Source organism: Carcharodon carcharias, chromosome 22 (assembly GCF_017639515.1).
Source record: "Carcharodon carcharias isolate sCarCar2 chromosome 22, sCarCar2.pri, whole genome shotgun sequence".
NCBI classification, from domain to species: domain Eukaryota; kingdom Metazoa; phylum Chordata; class Chondrichthyes; order Lamniformes; family Lamnidae; genus Carcharodon; species Carcharodon carcharias.
Genome location: NC_054488.1, coordinates 55,183,671 through 55,209,269, shown reverse-complemented (window position 1 = coordinate 55,209,269; position 25,599 = coordinate 55,183,671). Strand labels below are relative to the sequence as shown.

Below are 25,599 nucleotides of genomic sequence, written 5' to 3'. Positions count from 1 at the left end.
TCTGCAATTGGACAGCACTTGCTGAACAATCCCACGTGTGCTAAGAATTACACCAACAATCAATTTAAGATCATCAGTCAGGCTTGCAAGCTCACTTATGCTTGATAAAAACTACATACATTCATATTCTGGGAGCTGCCCTCTGCAGGTAAAATAAATTGTATACTTTTTGAACAAACAAAAGTATGGTGGACAATAGCTCCCTGGTGCATTCACCATTGCAATGTCTTGAGCAAGCAAAGCTGACTTGCCAACCACTCAGCACCTCTTTTCTCATGCAGTATAAATTGATGTTCCCTTTGAAATTTGACATTCTTGTGTCTGTCCTGGTCAGTGCAAGATGAAAGCTTTGTCAGCATGTATCTTTTTTCAGCAATACTGATTTTGGTTTACTCTCTTTTCATCCCCCTTATGTTCAATGTTGTCATACAAGGCTATCACTAATTTTGTCACTGGTTTTTGACAACTGCAATAAAAATACAAATTGAAATTAGAGTATTGAGAGAGTGTTAGTCAAATCTTTGGCTAGAAATTCTATAATTATATAGTTATGTTCATATTGCAAAAACAAAAGCTTAATTGAAATGGACTTAAGATTTTGATACCAAATTTTTAAAGATTGGATTTTTAAAAAAGTACCTAATGGCCCATTTTAGAGTGGAACAAATTGAATAATCATACCTTGAAGTGATCCAGTAAATCTGCAGTCACAGAGTAAGGAGCTCCTATTACTACTTCTGACACATACTAAAAGAAAGCAGGAAAAAAATTATTGTGGCACAATACAATAAATTAAAAATTCAGAAGAAGTGGTTCACACATTGGGAAACCAGAGGGTGAATTAAAAATACTCAAGTTCTGACCTATTATAAAACACTATACTCACTCTACAGGCCAGTACACTGAGTGTCCTTTCATGCACATTCATTATTGGGTAATTCTTTCCCTTGTATCGGTTCACTTCCTACAAGAGAAAGGTGTTTAATTAAAAATACGAACACTCAAATTCCAAGCTTGGACTGGATATAACATGCAGAATCAAATACTTAACTATCAAGTGGAAGGTAAGCACCTAAGTTGTGCTGGACTAACTGAAGAAAAAAAAGTGAGAAAACACACACTTAAAAAAAACACAGCCTGACAGGCACATGGATCCAAACCCATAATTTCCTAACTTGATTTAAACTAGATTACAATTTTAGTTTAATCATGCAAAGTTATAATTCCTTTTTATTAATAACACTTGATGGAAGGGCACAAACTGCATGTTAATGGAGGCTACTATTGCACAAATATTTTCTGTTTAATTGTGCAAGTACCTACATCAAAAGCATTTTGTTTGACATAAGTTGCAATTTAGGAACTCCCATAATATGCTTCCTTTCTGTACTAACGGTTCAATTGATTTATATTTGTATATTTATTGCAAAGGATGGAACAGCAGATTTAAATTTATAACAGGATAGTTTCTTGAAGTTGATATTAACAATACCTAAACTCAAGCAGACGTGCTAGTATTCTCAACAATAAAAACAAACACATCAATTGCAAAACAACACATGACAGAAAATGATCTGCATCAGTAAAAGTTTTTGCCTCCTCCTTCTAGAAAGTATTCATGGCTTTAAAGATAAGCATGATAAAAGTACTCAATGAGCTGTACTCACCTGGTCAAAATGTAGACCAACAATAATATAAGGCCTTTCTGCCAACTTGTAGACACTTTCCAGAAAGTCTACATGACCAATATCTTTTTAAATTGTAAAGGAATGAAGAGGTACTAAGATTTAATATATTGCAAAACAGGCACGCTTTCACATTATCCAAAATTAAGTCTCAGTAAGGATACGGAACAAATCAAATGCTCCTGCCACGTAGATTATTGTATCATTTGGTTGAGGCTCTTTTCCAGAAGCAAACTGAATAATTTTTTGGGATGTCTGCAAAAATTGAGATACTCCAGTCCAAGGGCTGTGACCTTTTGGTCCCTTTCAAAACAAAAAGATTTACTTTAGGATACTTGCAGTGACTTGATATTCATTTGTATAGTGTTTTCTTTTAAATCAGAAAACAAATACCCCCACATCAGATACTTTCTTACCTCAAAATACCTTATAGGCAAAGCTCCTCTAGAGCAGACTGGTCTGGGATAATTCACTGTAATCACAATGAACTCCAAAAAATAGCAAAGGTGCTTTAGTAGTTCTTTGTATTCAATAAAGAGGAAGAAAAAATGATGTGATAAGCTGAGAAAACTTAAATCTGAATTTACACAGTAATTCATGATGCTGAATTTTGGGATAAGTGTCATCTAGCACAAGTGTCTAGATTACAATAATCAAAAAATACAAGTGCATCAATTATCTGTGTTAACAATAAGGGATCTGACCCTGGTATCAAGGCACAACTGATGAAAATAATGGAACAGATGCGCTAAACTGGTTGAGTGCTTTCCCTCATTCCCATCCTTATACATTCTATTCTGTATCTGGCCTGTTTACAATTTGCCAAGCACCGTAAATTACAATAAGAAGGTTAACAGAATTTAAAAGAGCCATCTTCTTCCCATGATACATTTATTCCCTCCCCTCTATAAAAAGTGGAAATATATTCAACACATTTAATAGTAAATTGGTAGCAATTATCTAGTTAGAAGCTACATGTCATCAAGACACCACTTGTAGTGACGATAGGGATGAAAGAAAGTACTAAGAGAGATTAAACCAAGTTTTGAGAAATTTACAACATCATTGAGGGAATAGGCATTATGGCCTTAGTCTTTGTAACTAGGAGTTGACATGTAAAAGACTATGCAACTTCATAGGAATTAAAAAAAAAATCAATATGGAGTTTGTACTGCATTGAGCAGCCCAGAAGGATGCATAGAACTACAGTATTTATAAATAAATGTGTTCTTCCTTGCTGCATTCTGGTAAGTCATTTGGTAAACTGAAATTAGAAATACTTAAAGTGTTTGGTTTCAAAATTGCATTGAAATTAACAAAACTATACATTAAGCAGCTTTAAAAAGATAAACTAAAATTAGAGTAATCTGTGAATGTACAATTATAAACTACTAGTTACATTTACAACTCACATGCCCCACCCATTTTTGACTGCAAGTCTCCTGTACATTCCCCAATCAAAAAAATCGGTGATATGTTACGATAGAATACTTCTGAGCCTCTGTTTAAATTATTCTCTGATAGACCACAAGGAGATGCACGAGTGCTGCAAGGCAACTTCTAGGCTGATTTCCTCCTCCTGTGCTTTTGTTTGGAGCCTCCCTTGGGGCAATTCCTGCTATCAGTTCTATGCCAAAATGGAGGAAATTGCTGATCGAATTGTACATCCTATCACTGTCCCTCTATTTTTTTTGTTGTGAGCAGTCTATTAATTTAAGTGTGTAGTCCTTTAATTTTTTTGGCATCCTTCCATCCATGCAAGATGATAGATATGCAGCAAATCAATTAGTTGGGGATGGGTTAACTTTATATGGTGCACTTTTGCTGATGAGACCAGAGAAAAGCAGGTTCTGCCATCTGTGCCACATATGAAATCATCATCAGGTGTCAGTGTGGGGTGTTTTCGGTGTTGGCACCTGTCACCAAGTCATGGAAGCCACCGGTCATCACGGTAGTGCACACAGGTGATATTGCCATTTTCCTCTGTTGTCAGCTAGTGTCTCCCGGATGCAAGAATCAATGTTTAAGGACTTCATGTCATGCCTGCATGCATCCTTTAAGCAGAGTTTTGGACTCTGATTACTTTGCCATAAATAAAATCCTTAGGTATGCAACCATCTACCATCACACAAAAGTGCCCAAGCCAGAAGTGACCTCTGCTTGATGAGTGCTAACATACGTGGGAGCTTTGCCTTGGAGAAAACTGCTGCATTCATGTTTTTGTCCTTCCATGAGATGCCCAGAATGCACTGCAAACAGCAAAGCTGAAAGTTGTTGAGCTTTCTTTTTTGATAGCTAAGTTGTCCGTGTTTCAAGCCATACAACAAGGTGCTGAAAACATATCTCGTAACCTGCATCTTGGTCCCAAGAGACAGCTTGATGTTGTTCCATGCACATTTTCAGAGTCGGCCAAAGATGGTATCTGCTTTCCTTGTGTGTATTGAGTTCTGTATCGAGACAGATTGTCTGTCTCTGTGGACCCAAGGATGTAGAATTTGCTAACCACTCCCAGCAGGGTGTTATTTAGCGTGATCAGGGACAGAGATGTGACACCCTATCCGACGATCACAGTTTTCTTGAAGCTTATAATCAGGGAGATCACGTTACAGGAAAGGCAGAGACAATCCACGAGTCTTTGTAGCTGAGTTTCTATATTAATAACTAGCGCATTATCATCAGTATGAAGGAGTTCTCTGATCAAGATGTACTGTATTTGTGTCTTCACTTTCAGCATGGAAAAGAAGAAACCAAAGTGGGGGTGAGGATACAGGTCTGTTTCACTCCATTCTTCACCCTGAAACTTTTGGAAGTGGTGCCCTCAAACTGTACAGTGCAGTGCATGTTGTCATGGAAGGAGTGGATTAGACTGAGAAGCTTTGCTGGACAGCTAATTTTCCCCAAAATCTTTTTAGAATCCTTCCCTGCTGACAGTGTTGAATGCTTTAGTGAGATTTACAAAAGTAAGATAAAGAAATATATCCGGTTCCATACACTTTTCTTGTAGCTGATGTATGGAGATCATACTCACTGTAAATCTGCCAGCACAGTAAGTTCTAAATGCCAAGCTAAAATCTGTCAAATAATTGCAAGTGCATCACAGAGCAAGATGATCAGAGCAAGTAACCCGAAAGTGCCATCTAGTGGAAATATCTAGTCACAAACATCTAACTCAGGCTTAACCTTCTCCCCAGTTGGAGCAGATATGCATGTTGCTCCCTAGATGACACAAGCTAAATAAAGCTTTTCTGTGGCCATCTTTACAGAGGAGTTTATGAAAGTACTGGACAGAAAAAGACCATCATGGATTACTTGATAGAATGAAGTCCAGAAAACTTAGTACACAACTCAACTCTCATCTATCCTATTTACAAACTTTTTTTTAAGCAGTCAAAAAAACTTCTTTTGATATGAAAAACATGACACTTAATGAACATTAACTATATATCTATATTAAATTTGTTACAGAAGTATGGGTACTTATTTAGACATCACCATTCTGTGGCCAGAGCTTCACAAAACCTCTGGAAAATTCAGTAGTAATTTATGAAAAGGTAAACTTGAAAAGTATTTTCATGCTAACCAGGGGTGCTTTTTGGTTAATAATATCAGTTATATATCGTAACCTCATGTGGGAGAAAAAAAATTTATCGTTGTAAATTGAGCCAATGTGCTTTTAAAAAAATTGGGCTTTTTGTAAGGTATAGAAGGACACTATCTTGGTCTGAAAATTCTGGAGGCAGCTGAGTAAACATGAACTTCCTACATCATCAAAATCTATTTTTGAACTTTATAATGCTTATTTTATCACACCATTTTTCTGCCTGCAATAAGAATTTCACTGATGTGCCCTTTTCCCTAGCAGCAACAGATACAACTGTGAAACGCCTCTGGAATCCTGTGACTTCGCAACTTTTCCTTGCCTCCCATTCATGATTAGCACAGATAATTATTGTATTTGGACTGTTTCATTTTTGAGTTTTGATTTCGCTTTCCATGAAAAAAAATTATTGCTAATTTTCTTGCATGTAGTTTCATGGCACGGAGAGCATATAGCACCATTCAAGCAAGTTGTCAGTGTTTGATAAATTGCTCCACGGTACATGAAATGGTATTCTTTTATAATAAATGAAATTAAAAACAGAAAGAAAGAGTCCAAAAATTATCCATATGAACAAACTAAAACATGCAAAGGAAGAGAAAAAAGAAACTGAACTAATACCTTGCCAAAGTTGTCAGTGTGCTCCTGGTAGTCTGAATTTTTTTCCTGCAGGAATTGGGGGAAAACATATATATATATATATATATATTTATTTCAAATGGTATAATTTCATATTATTAAAGTTAATTTATGAACTTCATTCAATAAAAGGTCAACATTTTGTTTGCATTTTGCTTCTCCTGAGATTTGTACAGAATCTGAAGATTTCACACCAACTTGTCTCTTTTAGCTGACATTGTCTTTCAGGCAGTTATTCTTTTTTGTAAATCTGAAAGCAGTGTTAATTTCAAATCTTTGAAGTGAACTGTACAGCAGCAAATTATCCCAAGACAAGAAAAAGTCTTTTCAGTTCCCAGCAGAGAAGTTTAAACTCCCAGATAGGTAATAACATCGTGTAAAACAGCAAACAAAATGCTTCTTTTTTAATGAGCAATAATTTAAAAACCAAAATAGAGGAAGATGCTGCTTATTAGTGGGCCTGCTGTACATCCAAGTTTATACTTAGCACTCAACTAGATGTTCAAATAGCTTCTCAAATGTTCAACATTTTAAAGACAGAAACTTTAAAATCAGCCTCCACTGCAATTAAATGCCCAACTGGACAGCACGTGTCAAATTTAAGACAATTGAATTCACCAAATTTTGTAGGCTAAATTCTGATATTGTGAATAGTACAGATAATCAAGATCCTAACCCTGTCAGTTCCAACTTAAATAATAGAAACATTTCAATTTTAACCAGCACGATTACTGCTCCCTCACCATTCTTCGCCTGTTATTCCTCCTCATGAGTATAACAATCAAGCTTCCAGATAGACCGGTGCAGGCAAAAGTTTAAATAAACTGAATCATAGAATGGTTACAGCACAGCAGGTCATTCAGTCTGTTAAGCCAATGACAGCTCTCTGAAAGCAATTTAGTTGATCCCACTCCCCTGCTCTTTCCCAATAGCCCTGCAATTCTTTTTCCTATAGATGTGTATCCAATTCCCCTTTGAAAACCATGGGTGAATTGCCTCCACTATTCTTTCAGGTAGTGCATTCCAGAATATAACCATTCACTGCATAAGAACGTTTTTCCTTTATGTTGCCTTTGATTCTTTTGCTAAGCATTTAAAATCTTGTGTCCTCTGGTTCGCAATCCTTCCACCAATGGGAACAATTTCACCCAACCGCTTTGTCCAGACCCCTCATGTTTTTGAACACTTCTATCAAATCTCCTCTCAACCTTCTCTTCTCTAATAAGAACAACTTCACCTTCTCCAATCTATCCACATAACTGAAGTTGCACTTCTCTGGAACCATTCTTGTAATTTTTTTCTGCATCCTCTCTAAAACTTTCACATCCTTCCTAAACAACTCCAGGCTACAAAAGTAGAGACCTTAGCATCTCTTGGATGAAAGAATTAAGATCAGCCGAATGGCCTTCCTCATCTGTAATTATCTTGTGACCTCCAATTCATCCCTCCCCTCTACAGAAACAACCACTCTATTCATTGTTTCCTCCTTTGATTTGGCTCAGGTTGGAAACAGAGCAAAACAAGGCTGCCAGCTCCATTGGTATTCCAGTACATGAACCATTGATGCTTAGCACCACCCTACTGCAGGGTTCCAATCAAAAAAGCGGTACTTTGTAATATTTGTTAACAAGTGTCACGCACACTATCGACAACTATGCTTCGCAGAATATATCAAAACGTTTTCTTCGCAATGTGATCAAATGGTATTGTTAAATTAAATTACATCAGAACTAGACAAGCCACTTTTTCATTAAAATATTGACCATTACAGTAAACTGTGTGTTGTCCAGCACTCTTATCAATCGGAATTCTCTAACCAGAATTTCTATGTTCCCCTAAAATGATTCGTCAACATACCAACCAAAAACAATTACAAAGTTATCCAGAAGAACTTCCTGAGTACTTGTATATTAGTTCATGCTAAGGTATTGAGCTGTATTCCATCGGTAAATGGAACTCTCCGTTAATTGACATTTTTGATTAATGACACCACCCATTCCCTGCACATGCCGAGAAAGATTTTGCTGTAATTTGGTGATGTGTTGGTCCTAGCTGTCCTCTCCACGCTTGCACTAATTGTATTCAGTTTATTGTCTAACAGCATCATCTGGCTGTTTGCATCACACTTCATAATTCCACTTGGCATGTTAATGCACAACAAAATCAATTTTCAAAGCAAAAAAAAACTCTTATATGTTCCTCCATAATATCTGCTAACAAATTTTTAGAGATATATTTCATCCAAAACAATCAAATTGATACTCTTCTTCATTCTGCTTAGTTAGTTTCTGCAAAGTATGATTTAAAGCACTCAACAAAAATTTCATTGGCTTTCACAATCTAATACACAACCCCAAAATTAATATTTGCCACTGATGGGCTCAATATCCCTTTTTTATAGACTAAAATATTAAATTATACGTTTTACTCACAATATTGCTGTGATGAGCTTTAGTCATGAGAAGCATTCGGCCAACCAGGTCTGTAGTGGAAACACCTTGTGTACGTTTACACTCTCTGAATTTTTTTTTTAAATCACAAGAGAATAATATGAATATTGTTGCTCACATTTCACATTCAATTAATCCATAAAAACTTTACCTCTCTATCAGCTCATCTGCTGCTAAGAGAAACTCTCATCAATTCCTTTGTTACTTCTCAACTTGATTATTCCAATGCTCTGCTAGCCGGGTCTTCATCTTCCACCCTCTGAACGTAGAACTAAAAAAAAAAACTGGTGTCCATATCCTAACTCAACGAAATCCCATTCACCCCTGACTCTTGTGATTGCTGACTGACATTGATTCACAGGTCTTCAATTTTAACCCTTCAATTTTGAAATTCTCATCCATATTTCCAAATCTCTCCACGTCCTCTACCCACTCCATTTCTGCAACCTCCTCCAGGCTTCTGGGATCTCTATGCTTCTCCAATTCTTGCGCATTGCCAATTTTAACTGCTCCATCACTGGTGGCTGTGCCTTCCTCTGGCATGGCCTGATGCTCTGGAATTCCCTCCCTAAACTTTCTGGCCCTCTCTCCTCTAAATACGTTTATTAAAACCAATCCCTTGGGTCAAGCTTTTGGGTATCTATTCTAATGTCACCTTATGTAGCTCGGTGTCCAATTTAGTTTGATAACACTCCTTTAGCATTAATGGCACCATATCATTTCAAGCAGGCATTGTTGTAAAGTGCAAGAACTGTGAGCAGTTTACATTATAGATAGCATTAACTTCTTCACTAACTGAGGACATAGAATAAAATCTTTCCATTCTGGTTTGTGTCTGTGTTTGTCCATGGAATTGGTTACGACATTCACAACTCATCACAAGGTAGGCACACACTTCTAACAAAGTATCTTGGAACTTGATTTTTAAGTAGTATGGTTACCTGTATCTGCCCATTTTCTTTACTTCTTCATAAGTATCTTTACCATCTGCAGTCAAAGTAATATCATCTACAAGATAAAAATTAGCAAAGAAATTAAAAATCAGCACTAGGCTTCAAGACAACAGAACCAAACATCTAACAGAACTGTCTGAACTATATATTTCATTTGAAGTCTGTAAAAATATGTAACCGGTTTCAAGCATAGACATTAAAAAATGTTTCAATATTATGCAGCTCTGAATGACCAGAGAAATCGACTGGATCATTGGACATAACATACCTCCATGGACACAAAAATCAGAATTATATTTATCCAGTGTTTCAAGTGTTGTTACATATGGCGCTCCCTCAATGACCTCATCAACCCACTTAATCGCACGGACCATCTTGTAACGCTCCTCCTGTGTAAATACAGGTGGACCTTTGTGCTTAGCGACTTCCTCTGAAAACAAATCAAGGAGGCTTCCATTATTAGTTTTCTTAACCTTCCTTTTGATGATTAAAAATCGGGGAAAAAGAAATTAATAGAATGATTACCAGGTGTATTCTATTACCAGTTAAATCAAAAACATATCTAATATAATATAAGGTCACATTTAAACCAATATGTACTACAGTACTGACATCCTGCTCCTAAATTGAACTTTTATTAAACAATAAAAGCAAAACACTGTAGATGCTGGAAATCTGAAATAAAAACAGAAAATACTGGAAAAACTCAGCAGGTCTGACAGCAGTTGTGGAGAGAGAAACAGAGTTAATGTTTCGAGTCCGTTTAACTCCGAAGAAGTTTTTCCAGCATTTTCTGTTTTTATTTATTAAACAACAACTCTGTCATTTCTAAATTGCATTTAGTGCTTCTTACATTTGGTACAACATACAAAATGCTGATTGATTAGAAACTAATCAAAGCAATACACAGCTGAAAGATTATACTCTAATTTCACTGAATATTCCACTTAATCAGATTATAGATGGCGGCAAGAAGAAAATAAAAGGGAGGAGGAAAGAAAAACGAACAAAAATCTCTAGAGAACATGTTTCCTTAATATACACAGGAGCTACAGAATCAAGGAAGGTTCAGGGATTAATTTTAAACTAAGTACTGTTTCCATGCCATATATCAAAGGCTTTGAAGTTATTTTTATATCCATGCAGAACATAAAAATCACAAGTCATGTACAGAACCTTTTACTATAATAAACTATCAATGCGATACTTTTACGTTAAAGCATTTTTAAATTGCCTAAAAAAAAATCTGTTCTACAGTGTTGATTGCACCTCCATGTTCAGTCTCTTCCTTGTCTCTACGCACTTGGGGAGGACAGGACAGTGGGCAATGAGCTGGAGGGCATGGGCTAGCATTACTCAAGTTAAATTTAAAATTAAGTGCAGATTCTGGTGTTCTAACCCTATCACATGATTCACCTGCATAGGCCTCATGGAAATATGAAGATGTGCTTCACACCAAGTGGAATAACTCATCACTGCACTGAATTGTATGTTGAACAACCTCAAAGTTTTTGCCTTTACTATCATGCCAGCACAGCATTCTGAATGACTTATTCTTTGAGAGTGGTACACTGTGGACTAGGAATCAGAAGATTGTGGGTTCAAGTCCCACTACAGTGCAGTATTTTTGGAGTGCTGTATTGTATGAGGTTACAACCATTCAGATGGGATGTTAAGCAAAGGTACCATCTGATCGCTTGGTTGTATCTAAAAGATCCCATGGTACTATTCAAAGAAGAACAAGGGAGATCAATATTTATTCCTCAACTACCAACACTAAAAATATACCTTGGTCATTATCGCTGCTGTTTGAATGACCTTGCTATGTGCCAACCAGCTGCCACATTTCCTACATTACAGATGATTATGCTTTAAAAATACTCCATTGATCTTGGGATGATGAAGTTGTGAAAAGTGCTTATATAACTGCAAGTCCTTTTTTTCATATGAGAGATTTGGGGAGGGGCGAGGTTGGGGGTGGTGGGGGGGGGGGTCAGTTTGGGTTCCCACGCTTGACTGCTCCCTGTGGGAGAGTGCATGTGATATCTAGTTCTTTGTAGAGGTTGTTGATATCATCCAGCCTCATTCCCACCCAAGGAATGACACTGAGGTAGGAGTACCAGAATTCAGGGAGGAGGAAAGGTTGGAAAAGCTAAACAAAAAGGAGAAATACTGCTACTATTTCATTAAGGAAGTTAATTTTCCTCTGGCAGCTTTCTCTAACCAAGACCTGTACTGTATTACACATTTAGTTTTAAGACTAGAAAGTAGAAAATGTGCAGTTGACATGATTACAAATTGACTGCATTTGAGAGTTGCATTATTGTAGGCAGCTTTATATACAAAGTAAAGCATTAAATAGGCACGTTAATCATAACTTTGTGATTTACAAATAAGCTTCCGCTTCTTTTACAATGCTGGGAAAAACTGTATTAGTGTACACATACTGGTTTGTTGTGCACTCAAATTATTCAGTGAATTTCAAAAATACAGTGATGGTACTCACTGTTATTATAATACCTAATGCACAGTGAGGTGTTTGCTTTACAACTCACCATCTGTATGTACTCCTACAATGAGGTAATCACCCATAGCACGTGCCTGCCTCAGCTGGTTGGAGTGGCCATAATGCACCATATCATAGCTGAAAGTTAGATACACAAACACATTATTATATAATTCTACACATTTTTAATAAACCTACACAAAGCACATGCTGCACAGCAGTTCTCCATCTGTTCTTTCCTACTTCTGGTTAAATCGGGTTGTAGGGAGATTCAAGTTAATTTTAAAAAATCATTTTTATATTCCTCACTCATTTATAAAGTTCTCATTGATGTTACTTTAGTTCTAAAGACCCTGCTTTTTTCCTGTAGCTCTGCAAATTTTTTCTCAGGTAATGATCCAATTCCAATTTGAAAGTCTCAACTGAACCTGCCTTCACCACACTCTCAGGCAGTGCATCCCACATCCTAACCACTCGCTGTGTGAAAAAGTATCTCCTCATGTCACCATTGCTTCTTTTGTCATTTACCTTAAATCTGTGCCCTCTGATTCTGATCCTTCCACCAATGGGAACAGTTTCTTCCTACTGACATGTCAGTAAGACAGGAAAGAAATAAAAGAATGCGTACAAGCTATTCTTTTTCTGCTATTTTAAAATGGACTTTTGCTGAAACAAAAGGTGGCTGCTAGGGGTTACATGACTCAGTATTAGCCATCTGTCCTGGAGACTTCCAACAGAGATTACAAGAACAAAAAAGTTCCATTTTCATCCTTGTGGAAGCTCACACCTTTTTGTAAGGCCACATTATAATCATGAAACTAGACAAATTGCCTCCCCAGCCAGGGCCATAACAAAGGCAGAGACATCGGAACTCATCATTCCCATTGCGGTGTTTACAGCCACCATTTCACTCCTAAGTTTTAATAAATTTTGGCCAGAAGCACAGAAACTGTTTGCGAAGCTGTGATTAACTCACTAATGGGCCACATCATATGCCAACACCACCCCCCCACCCAGCCCCCACACCACAATGCTTCTAGCCTCTTGGACTGTTTTAATATTACATTTCTAGCCTCGCAGATCAATCTGATTAGCTCCAACCTGAAAAGAACAACAGCAGGGCTTCCAGCTAACTAAGCAGCCAGCCATCTTCTCTGGAAAATCCTTCAAGCCTGCTTTATATTTAAAGCAACTGATCATTGCCTCCAAGCAGTCTGGATACAGGAACCTCATTGTGTTGCAATCTCATTCTTTTTAAAGGACTTTTGTGATGCTGTCTCCAACCAAGAACTTGAAGGAAACTCCCTCTGAACTTTGACTTTCTGGACTCTGGTGGTTCTTTTACTGTTGTTACCCATAGTTGTAAAAACAAAACTCCCACTTTTCTATCCCCCCTACTGTGTGCGCGCGCGTGTGTGTGGCGCATGTGTGGGGTGTGCATGTGTATGGTGTATGTGTGCACGTGCATGTGCATGTGTCTGGTGTGTGTGCGCGTGTGTATGCCTATGCGTGCATGGTTGCGAACATTTCTCTCCCTTTCTCCACCACCATTTATAGAGCTTTCCTATTGCAGATTCATCCTTGAAATTTCTGTCTTCAGTAAAACACTTCCCACCACATTTTCAAGCAACAAACAAAACAATAAAAATCATTTAGGCAGTGGCTGTTTTTTTCCCAAGATATCTGAGTAAGATGACAAGGGTGAAATATTAAATCAGTTCCCTGGAGCCAGAGAAACAGGGGAGAGGGACAACATAGTATGTTGTATGAATGTGAAACAAACTAACCTGGAGCTGTCATAAAGTGTGTTACTTATAAAATTGGACCACATTAACTGAGGGTTTGGGGAAGCCCACCACAGCATAGTTTTAAATCAATAAGCATCTCTGCTTACAGACAGATGGTGAGAGGATAAAGACTTCTATCAAGTCTCCTCTCAACGTTCTCTTCTCCAAACAGAACTATCCCAAATGCTCCCATCTTTCTACATAACTGAAGTTCCTCTTCCCTGGAACCATTCTCGGGAATCGTTTCTGCACCCTCTCTAATTTCTGGCCGTTCCACAGTATGCTGCATTCATCAGCCACTTCATTCTAAGCAGATGGCAGGCAATGTCAACAGAAAATGCAAGTTTGCAACTACTTTTGTGAAACTTTCTCTGACTGGACAGCAGTTGAAGTTACTTTCTACTTGATGTAAACATTGGGATTTACTATGCTTTACTATGTTGTCCCTCTCCCCTGTTTCTCTGGCTCCAGGGAACTGATTTAATATTTCACCCTTGTCATCTTACTCAGATATCTTGGGAAAAAAACAGCCACTGCCTAAATGATTTTTATTGTTTTGTTTGTTGCTTGAAAATGTGGTGGGAAGTGTTTTACTGAAGACAGAAATTTCAAGGATGAATCTGCAATAGGAAAGCTCTATAAAAGGTGTAATTTAACTTAACTATGCATATAAAAATGCCTGGAAGTGAGTATGGCTGTAAGAAACCTTTTGGTTCATAGACTTGTAACACTACCAGTTAGAAGGGACACCACCACAAGATGCAGATAGCAATGCATTTTCTAACCTTGTAGCTTACTTAATACAACCCAGGCAAAAGTCTATAATAAATCAGAAGGTGCACTTTACCTATGTAACACCAGTGCTAGCAGCACCACCTCCCTGAGAGTAAACGTGCTAGGAGCTGCTAACCCTGGCAGCTGGGGGGGACTACTATATTTGAAGTGGACCTACTTGCAAGCTAACGTTGGTGGCTGTGCCAAGCCTCAGACTGACACTCACTGTGCGGGAACTGGCAGTTCTTGCAATAGTCCTGCAGGCCACAAAAGCAGCATAAAAGCTACAAAAGCTTTCCTTTAGCATTCTGCCAAAGTGACGTTACAAGAGCAATGGACTAATCACAGTTCCATTTTATCGAGCTTGAACTTTGAATTTTGAACTATTGAATTTTGCAGGACAAACAACTGTTCTTTAAGTGAACCTGCCTGAATACAATGGCCTTTTTTCATACAATGCTGTTAATTCAAGTTGGACATCAAATAGTTGAGACCATGGAGCTGGAGAAAACACTGGAAAACAGATAAACACACAAGACATATTGTCTTTTATATAAACCTTCTAATGACACCAAAAAAACCACAACTTGGGCCAAATCCAGAAGAAATTATATGTGGGGGACAGCAAAGTCTTATAAAACAAAATCTCTGAAATGCTAAACGGAATAAATAAAACAAAAAGGATCAGTAAAGTTTTGCAGAAACTGTTGTATTCTCTGTTCATCTTATTCATTATTTACATGGATATACAGCTGCTGAGGACATTAAACTTCAAGTTTTGTGATTGTATGACAAATACAAGTCACTGAGGGAATTCAAAGTGATGTGGACCAAAAACCAGTGGGTTAAGGAATAGAACAAAGTTGATGCATACTAAAAATAAATGTATGAGGGCAAACAAAAGTGCAAAAGGATTTTCTAAGAACAAAGTATTCTTCTAGAGATTGTAGACAATTCAAAACATTTCCAGTCGCTGCAAAGTGGAAATCTTCAAAATTGTCAAATACTGGAATACATCAGTAAGACATTTGATTATAATTTGAAACAGGCTGATACAGGTTATTAGCAAAGCTACATTTCGAATACTGTGTCCAATTCTGGGTATCAAGCCCTGGAAAACCTAAAAGGGGATGGGGGTGTAGGGGGGGTAAGTGAGTATGGAAAGAAATTGCATTTTGTAGTATCATACAAAACCTCAGGATGTCTCAAAGCTTTTCACAGCCAAAGATCAAATCAGTCGGGTTAGTTCACATCATATAATGAAGCATACAGGTTTTTAAGCGGTGGCACCTTCAAGAAGTTTAATTAGATAAAAATATAGATGCAGGTTCTTTCTCATGACAAGATAGATGAGGTACTGTTTTATAACAATAGGAGCATTATTCAATGTAATGCAGAATGTATTTTTCCGTTAAAAGTGAGGCTGTGTTTAAGTTGGACTGTCCCTATAAAGGTTAGAATGCAATTGCTGTAGATAGAGATATTGAAGCCGTTCATTTCTCAAAGACTCTAAGATTTGGTGGGAAGTTTGATGGACAGATATCTGCAAATTCCCAAAATCTCTTCAGTGTCAAATCTTCAAAAAACTTACAACACAAGTTCACACAATGGTGGCTTGTACAAAGTGTCCTTAAGCATATACCATGTTTTAAAAATCAAATCACCCTTTATTCTTGTTAGTTTGGACCAAGAGTGTAGAAAACTAAGAAAACATTGAGAAATGTTGTAATAGGTTTTCAGCAGTTTATCCTCTGCCATTATATTTCAAACAAATGCATTTTTAAAATCTATTAAATATTTATGGAATCTTTGGCACCAAGACTACATTGCAATAATGAGGACTCTCTTGTTTAAGGTGCTTCTTTTTTCTGTCTCTTCTCTTAAGAAACTATTCACAATTTTACTGTAAGCTGCTGATTGTGATTCATCATTCAACTTTACAAGTACCTATACATCTTCCTAGATTACAGGAAATATTGATTTCCCCTTTGAATACCAAGTTTCCAAAAGTTAAATAAAAAGTTAAGGGTTTGTTTCATCAGTAAAGAAGAGCGACATTTTCAGCATACTGCCCTTCAAATTACATTACAGATGAAATTATTCCAGAATTGAACATCAGGTTATGCCAGTATACAAGAATCAGGGTGGATAGATGAAAATGAGTAAAATGAACATATGAAACTAATGTCAAGGAATGCTTCTCCATGCAGAGACCAACAGTCACCTGAAGAAAATGGGCGCAAACTACTAGATTCAGTTACTTTACATAATTGAGATGTGGGAAGGGGTGAAGAAATACAACCATCCTGACTGAATGTGTTATAACAGGGTAAACAGCATCTCATCTGTATCCACCTTGTGATGTATAACTGAAGCATCTATTCATAATAAACAAATTTGTTTCAAGGTTTGTAACTTCTTGTTACAGCTGGAGATGAAATTCAAATATTTTAGGAGTTTTAGTGGACACAATGCTCAACAGATCCAGCTACTTTAGAGCATATCAATGACCTCCATATATAACATTAATAAAATGCTAAACAATGTAGCCATAATAGTACAAGTCAAATGAAGTCATAGTGTCTCAAACTTTTCTGAGAGTACACTGAGTACTTTGCCCAGCACTGGTTATCAAGACACAAGGGAGATATTCACCCCTTAAAGTAGTTCAGGTAAGAGCAACAAGGTGATCTCCAATGTCAGAGAGCTCAGTGAGTTGGAGAACTTGTTTTTAAGTTCTAAAATGAGGTATTTGAGATATTCTGGGGGAGGCGGCAGTGTAGTGATGTCATCACCGGATTAGTAATCCAAAGGTTAATGCTCTGGGGACACAAATTTGAATCCCACCATGGTAGCTGGTGGAATTTAAATTCAATTAATAAATCTGATATTAAAAGCTAGTCTTGGTAACAGTGACCATGACACCATTGTTGATTGTGGCAAAACCCATCTGGTTCACTAATGTCCTTTAGGGGTAGGAAATCTGCCATCCTTACCTAGTCTGCTCTACACATGACTCAGGCCCATAGAAATGTGGTTGACTCTTAAAATGCCCGCTGAAATGGTATATAATGCTGAAATAAAATCAGTTGCATCAAACTGCTAAAAAGTCTTCAAAAAGGAACAAAACTGGATGGATCACCTGGCATTGACTTAGGCACCAGAAATGATAACGGCAAACCCAGCCCTGTCAACCCTGCAAAGCCCTCAAGTGGCACTTACTCAGCAATAACCTGCTCACTGACACTCAGTTTGGGTTCCACCAGGGCCACTCAGCACCTGACCTCATTACAGCAAACATGGACAAAAAGGGCTGAACTCAAGATGTGAGGTGAGAGTAAATGCCCTTGACATTATGGCAGCATCTGAAAGTATGCGGCATCAAGGACGCTTAGTAAAACTGGAGTCAATAGGAATAAGGGGGGGAAAAAAACACTCCACTGGTAGCACAAAGGGAGGTGATTGTGGTTTTTGGAGGTCAATCATCATGGTCTCAGGACAACACTGCAGGATTTCCTCAGGGTAGTGTCCTAGGCCCAACCAACTTCAGCTGCTTCATCAATGACCTTCCTTCCATCATAAGGTCAGAACTGGGGACGTTCACTGATGATTGCACAATGTTCAGCACCACTTGTGACTCTTTAGATTCGGAAGCAGTCAGTGTCCATTGGGAGCAAATCTTGGGCAACATTCAGGCTTCGGCTGATAAGTGGCAAGTAACACAAGTGCCAGGCAAGACCATCTCCAACAAGAAAGAATCCAACCATCTCCCTATGACATTCAATGGCATTACCCTCGTTCCCCCACTATCAACATCCTGGAGGGTTACCATTGACTAGAAAGTGAATTGGACCAGTCAAATAAATACTGTGGCTACAACAGCAGGTCAGAGGCTGGGAATTCTACAGAGAGTAACTCACTTCCTGCATTGCAATCTGTCCTTTGCCTTCACCTATCACTGGCCTATTCAGTTTCACCTGTCCCACTCCACTTAAACAGTATATATTTCACCACATTATTACTTCTCTTTAGCTCTGAAGAAATCACATGGACTCGAAAGGTTAACTCTGTCTTTCTCTCCACAGATGCTGTCAGACCTGCTGAGTTTTTCAAGCAATTTGTGTTTTTGTTTCAGATTTCCAGCATCCGCAGTATTTTGCTTTTAGCTATGATAAGTAGTTTGAGAGCTTTATTGTTCCATAATTAGTTCTTGTACTGACAGGGTGGATATTTGTTATCACCGCACTTTGTATTATTGATGGGATTTCATCATGAAGATTGATAATTTACAATAAACTTTTGATTACCTATTGTCAGACTTATATGATAAGAAGCGCAATACTGAATGCTAGCTTGAAGTCTTTTTGAATTGATAGATTGGTTTGTCCTGATCAGTAAATGTCAAATTCAGAAAATAATAAAATGATGGACATCAAAATGCTAGGTCAAATTAATCCAAATCTAGTCATCTCCAATTTGACCATTTTTTCCCTTGCTATTCCACTCCCCGCCCTGCCCTGCCCCCAATCAACCATTTATATTGAAATGAATTTACCGCAGGCATATTGCTTGTTTATGACATCTTTTGCAATCTCTCCTTTGCCTCCAGCTATCGCTGGCCTTCTATCCAGCTTCACCTGTCTCACCCCCCTTAAATAGTATATATTTCACCGCATTTTTAATTCTCTTTAGTTCTGAAGAAGAGTCATACGGACTTGAAATGTTAACTCTGTCTTTCTCTCCAAAGATGCTGTCAAGCCTGCTGAGTTTTTCCAGCAATTTTTATTTTTGTTATTTATCATGGCTCTGTAGTTCCTCAAACTACACAATACAGTTGTAAACTCCTCAAACCTTGTTGTTTTGGTCTGACAACATACGAACTTTGTGATTAGTTTACAGCATTGAAATCACACACGAGTATCTATCCTTCCAGGTTGAATTGTATATTAAGAAAACAGCTGGTCTCTTCAAAAGCAGTTCTATAAATGTGAAAAAGATTTCTACTTGATTAGAATACCAAATTTACCAAACACTATTGCTTGATCAAAAGGCATTTCTGAATTACATTTTAGATTCTTGTATATATCTATACATCTTACAACAGACTAAAGCAACATGATCATAGATTGGTAACAGTATAGAAAGAGGCTATTCTGCCTGTTGTCTCTGTACTGGCCCCCTGAAGGAGCAATTCACCTAGTGCCACTCTGATGCTTTTTCCCCGTAGCCCTGCAAATTTTTTCTTTTCAGATAATTCTCTTTTCAAAACCTCAATTGACCCTGCTTCCACCACACTCACAGGTTGCATATTCCAGATCCTAACCACTTGCTGTATGGAAAAGATTTTCCTCATGTTGTCATTGCTTTTTTTGCTAATTTCCTTAAATTTATATCCTCTGGTTATCGATCCTTCCACCAATAGGAAAAGCTTTTGACTCTCGTCAGATCCCATATGATTTTGAACCTCATCAAATCTCTTTTCTTCAAAAAAAAATTGAGAAGAGTCCCAACTTCTCCAATCCTTCTATTTAACTGAAGTTCCTCATCCCTGGAACCATTGTCACGAATCTTTTCTGCATTCCAATGCCTTCACATCCTTCCTGGATGCAGTTAAAGCTAAATGAGCGTTTTATACAGTTTTAACATAACTTCTTTGTTTTTGTACTCTAAAACTCTATTGATAAAGCCCAGGATGCTCTATACCTAATTTAGACTTTATTACTTACCACCTTCCTCTGAACCCACATAAATAACTTAACTATTTCCTACCCTATCTGTCTCTCCCAGTATTCTTGTGCACCTTGGTGTTCCTCTCTAATGTTGCCTCCTGGTTCCCACATCCCTGCCAAGTTAATTTAAATCCTTCCCAATAGTGTTAGCAAATCACCCGCAAGAAAATTGGTCATTCCTCTTTTTAAGTGTAAGCTGTCCAGCCTGTACAGGGCCCATCTCCCCCAGAACTGATCACACTGTCCAAAGAATCTAAAACCCTCCCTCCTGCAACACCTCTCCAGCCATGCATTCATCTGCTCTATCCTCCTATTTCTATGCTCAGCTGCACGTGGGAGTACCAGCAATAATCTGGAGATTACTATTTTTGAGATCCTGCTTGTTAATTTCCTACACAGTTCCCCAAATTTCAGCTGCAGGAGCACATCCCCCTTTCTACCAACCTCATTGGTACAGGTGTCGACTACAACTGTTGGCTGTTCAAGCTCCCCACTCAGGGCGCTCTGCAGCCAGTGACATTGTTGACCATGGCACCAGGGAGGCAACATATCATCCTGCATTCACACCCACAGCTGCACCTAAATTAAATGTAAATGTTAAAATTCAGTTGCAATTCAGATACATTGGATGCTAATCCACTTTAAACCAGACAAACATTTCACAAATTCATAGCTCTAGTTTAACAACTAAAGTCCAACAGTTGGTTTGAATTTTAAAAATCTTCTCTACTCACTAGAGACGATGTTAATACCAAGGGTAAATTTAATATGACAAATTAGTTTTGACTTCAGTCATTTCTCCTTAGGCTCACAAAGTAAAATAAATGTCTTCCATACATGTTACGTTTCCCCTGTGAATCTACTTTTGGTAATCCGGTGTTTATTGAACGTTTAGTTAGTCAACAGCCTGTAGCTCATTTTTACACGCTCCTCTTCAAAAGTACTTTACAGACCGTGGTAGCAAAAGGCTGATGCATTAAAGCTATTAATAAACCTAACAGGTGAACACTTTTTTTGCCATCCCTGCATCAGCAATTGACATGTATAATATAGGTTTAACCAAAGCGGAGGGATAGCTTGTTTTTTTAAAAACTTAGAGGCATTTGAAACCCAAGAGGAAGTTAATGTGAAATGATTTACTGCTCGTAGGTACATACTTTATATGATTATAAATTATTTATAAATTCTAATTGTTGTCTCAGAGAATTCTGGAGGAACATGTTTACCATGCTAAAGAAACATTGATACAATGCAATTTATGAACATATTTATATAATGTCACCATTGTTCAGATCATGCCAGATGTGCTTTACAGTTTACTTGTAGATTCCACTGTGACTGTAAACATTTTGCAACCTGGGGGTTAATATACAAAACAGCAATTATCATGGAAAAGCTCAGAAAGAAATTACACACAACTTGTTCAAGTCTGTCATATTCAATTTTGGAGCTATATGCATTCATCTGTGTTGTGGAGGTGGAAACAGAAAACTGCATGAATGAAGATGTTCACTCTCTATGATGTAGATTGGTTTTACAACATTTACAGAATTTCCTTACTCACAGATGAACTCAGTCTCTCTAAATTAGTTGAGTGAATTACAATTTGTATAAAGGATAAAATATTTTCAGTATTGTCCTGACATAATTTTGGCACTTGTGCTTTTTAAAATTATTTATTCATTCATGAGATGTGGGTGATGCTGGCTAGGCCAACATTATTTGCCCATCTCTAATTGCCCTTGGTGGTGAGCGCCCTTCTTGAGCCGCTGCAGTCCATGTGGTTAAAAAAAAACTTATGATATCATGAACTGGACTTATGTTTCCCTGTTTCAGTCAAAGTACATGTTGTCTCAGTCATAAAAATAGCTTTCTTCAGACTTGCCTTTTATCTTGATTTTTTTTCCAATTTGAGTTCTAAACTTCAGGATTTTCTTTGAAAAGTTGTCTCAAAAAATAGTTACAACTATGGTTTCACTTTTTACATAACCACAAAGATATCAAAAAAATAATAAGTTAATCCTTGAATGACAACCAAAGCTTTTCTTCATCTGCTAAAACTCCTAACATGTTTCAAAAGTTGTGGATGACTAACTTATACTGTTTATTTGTCTTGTAGATAGATTTAGTTTCATTGCTACCTGAATTTTTTTACTTGTATGTTTCATGAGACGCATTACTATGGCTTTAGTGTGACTGATTCAAAGAACTCATTTTAGTCAAAAGCATTGTAAGATAGATGCTGTAACTGAGCTAAGAAAATACCTGAAGTTACCCCCAATTGGACCAAGTTCCTCTAGTTTACTGCAAACCAATGGTGCACGTGAAGATGTCAGGTCGGAAACCTACAGCACCATCTGCACCAAATGTAGACAGTACATATTGAAGCTTATTTCAAACACAAACTGTGGTGTAGAATAATTGACTTTGGTTTACCAGAGTTTGTTTGAAGTTAAAATTGAAGTCATACTTTTCCATTATATTCACACTTTCAACCATTACTTTTTAGCTTAATAGCAAGGAAAAAGAACATTTTGCGTGAACATTATTTAAAGCTAGAATGCCAGGTTCCTCCAAGAGCTCAACTGGTTAAACCAGTGAATATGTGAAAAGAAATTTTCAATCCTTGGTCTATGCCAGGCTGATCTCAGCAGAGGTAGCAGTAAGCCCATTACCACTGATCTGAATGTCCTGGCTTGTTTGTGGAAAAATATGCCAGAGTTCCTACTTCTGTTTGCATGCAATGAACTATACTAAAAATACTTGCGGCTGAGTATCCTGTGACACTTACTGTCATCCCATGTAAAGAAGGTGCACTCCAAGGAGAACGACGCTTAAAAAAGAATTAGAACTGCAGGAGAAGAAGTGAAAAAAAAGGTGGGATAAACAAACAAAAAAGCTTTGCCAGTTAAAGAGAAATTGAGATGTTGGCCACTGGGTTTATAGGCATGATCCAGTAAATGGGTCCCCCAAAACCACTTATGATTCAGAGGAATTTAATTCCACAACACTACAGTTGGAATGGTTTACATAATTTTAATTAGTTCAAAGCTAAAGTTAAAAGAGGCTAGAGGAAATAGGGATGGAATGGGAGTAAAATCAACACAGAATCACAGATAAGGAGGCCTTCTGATGTCACCTGGAGAACGCATCCCATACAGTCATCCTCTCACTCCACTCACCCCCCAACCCCACCACACAGAAACAGTCCAACCCTCTACAAATACGTTACACTTCAAAAAGAAACCCTTCACTTTCAGCAAAAGAAAGTCAATTCCCTGAAATGTCACCCTGACCTAGGGGCAGTTTATTCTGCAGTACAATCAGAGGGATGGTTCAAGGGCAAGGGGGTGTTCATTCGCTCTGCAACACCAGTCATCTCACAGGTATATTACATAGGATTTACATGACAATAGGCCATTCAGCCCATCTGGTCCATGATGGTGTTTATGGTCCACATAATCCTCTTCTCTCTATTTACCAGATCTAACTCCAGCAGCATATCTCTTCATTCCATTCACCCTCATGTGTTTATCTAGCTTCCCTTTAAATGCATCCAAATTATTCACCTCATGCTTAAAAACAAATGAGGATTGATCCATCAAAATATAATTGAAACAAGGACTGAATTACCACAGATACACCACAATCAATCACATCCCTGTCAAACCTTGTGTTATATCAGCAATACAAGATTTAATTTTAAAACTGATCTGAAGAGTGACAGAAAATTTATGCCTTTCTCCCTCACACAGTGACAGAAAGACACCCTGTGAAAGGTGGGGGAGAGGCAAACATTTAAAGGCAATTGGGACAAACTAGCCTCTAAAAAGGGGGAGTTTACCCTTAAATAAAAGCAAAATATTGCAGATGCTGGAGATATGAAATTTTAAAAAGCGCTGTTAAAACTCAGGTCTGGCAGCACCTGAGGAGAGAAAAACAGAATTAACATTTCAAATCCAATATGACTTCTTCAGGTGATAATCATTCATACTCTTTACATAAAACCATTACATGCATAGTGTTGTGGAATTAAATGTCTCTGAATCACAGGTGGCTTTGGAGGACCCACGTACTGGATCATGCCTATAAATCCGTTGGCCAACATCTCGATTTTTAAAAATTAGTGAAGCTTTGTTTATCCCACCTATTTTTCCACTTTTTCTCCCACAGTTGTTAATTTCTCACTTAAACATAAGGCTAAGGTTTACAGAGGCTTTGCACTCCAGGGAGACCTCCTCATAGCCGGGTCACAGCTCAGATTTAAAGGTGGCTCCTCCCTACTCGTGTACTCTCAAATTCTGATCCCAACTGAATATTTACCTGAAACAAAAACAAAAATAGCTGGAAAAACTCAGCAGGTCTGACAGCATCTGCGGAGAATATTTACCTGGCTCCTTTTGGTAGGAGATGGTATGGCATTAGTTAGCGCTAGAGCTGCAGTCCTTCCCATACAGTGACTTAACAAGCGGATGGGAACATATGGATTAGGAAAAGTGGGCCATTCAGCCTCTCGAGCCGTCTCCACCATTCAATGAGATCTTGGCTGATCTGATTGTGGCCTCAACTCCACATTCCGCCTAACCCCAATGACATTTGACTACCTTGTTAGTCAAGAGCCTGCGACCCCCAATGACATTTGACTCCCTTGTTAGTCAAGAACCTGCGAACCCCAATGACATTTGACTCCCTTGTTAGACAAGAACCTGCGACCCCCCCAATGACATTTGACTCCTTTGTTAGACAAGAACCTGCGACCCCCAATGACATCTGAATCCCTTGTTAGACAAGAATCTACGACCCCCAATGACATCTGACTCCCTGGTTAGACAAGAACCTACGACCCCCAATGACATCTGACTCCCTTGTTAGTCAAGAACCTGCGACGCCCAATGACATTTGACTCCCTTGTTAGTCAAGAACCTGCGACCCCCAATGACATCTGACTCCCTTGTTAGTCAAGAACCTGCGACCCCCCAATGATATTTGACTTCCTTGTTAGTCAATAACCTAAGTACCACTGCCTTAAAAAAAAACATGTTCACTGACCCTTCCTCCGCCGGTCTCTGGCAGCTCGGAATAAAAGCAACTCCTCAATCATAGAGTTATGCAGCACGGGAAACATGCCCTTCGGCCCATCGTGTCCGTGCCGGCCTCTCTTCTCTAATCCCCATTTTCCAGCACTCGGCCCCTAGCCCCTGCTAAGCTTATGGCATTTCAAGTGCTCATTTAAACAAACGAGGTGGTTTGGGGGGGGGGGGGGGGGGGGGGGAGAAATCACTCACCAGCCATCGCACCAGACTCGCACCATCCGCTTCCTCTTCTCGGGGGAACAGTTGTCCTGCGAAGCCACTCCGTTTTTAATCATCGCCGCTGTGTGTCAGATCGACAGGCCTTCCTCTGCCTAACCGAGCGCTGGAATTTACTGGAAGCCGCGGCTCGCGCTCCCTGACCAACAGAGGAGGGGGGGGGAGGGGA

The 25,599-nt window shown here is 38.3% G+C and overlaps 1 protein-coding gene across 4 annotated transcripts in view; it reads right to left on the bottom strand.

Moving 5' to 3' along the window:
• Positions 1–25,595, bottom strand: part of pcyt2 (phosphate cytidylyltransferase 2, ethanolamine) — a 40,948-nt gene extending 15,353 nt beyond the window's left edge. Inside the window, exons 1-10 of one of the 4 annotated variants that reach the window (XM_041217409.1) lie at positions 25,407–25,595; positions 11,881–11,969; positions 9,594–9,755; positions 9,314–9,380; positions 8,355–8,439; positions 5,905–5,970; positions 1,850–1,988; positions 1,668–1,750; positions 887–964; positions 682–747 (exon numbers count right to left, since the gene is read on the bottom strand). In XM_041217409.1, coding sequence (XP_041073343.1) covers positions 682–747; positions 887–964; positions 1,668–1,750; positions 1,850–1,988; positions 5,905–5,970; positions 8,355–8,439; positions 9,314–9,380; positions 9,594–9,755; positions 11,881–11,969; positions 25,407–25,489 — 918 coding nt within the window. In that variant the 5' untranslated portion in view covers positions 25,490–25,595. Of the gene's footprint in view, positions 1–681; positions 748–886; positions 965–1,667; positions 1,751–1,849; positions 1,989–5,904; positions 5,971–8,354; positions 8,440–9,313; positions 9,381–9,593; positions 9,756–11,880; positions 11,970–22,386; positions 22,444–25,406 lie in introns of those variants that run through there. The other 3 variants (XM_041217410.1, XM_041217411.1, XM_041217412.1) reach the window with 3 other exon arrangements.
• Between the last annotated feature and the right edge of the window lie 4 nt (positions 25,596–25,599).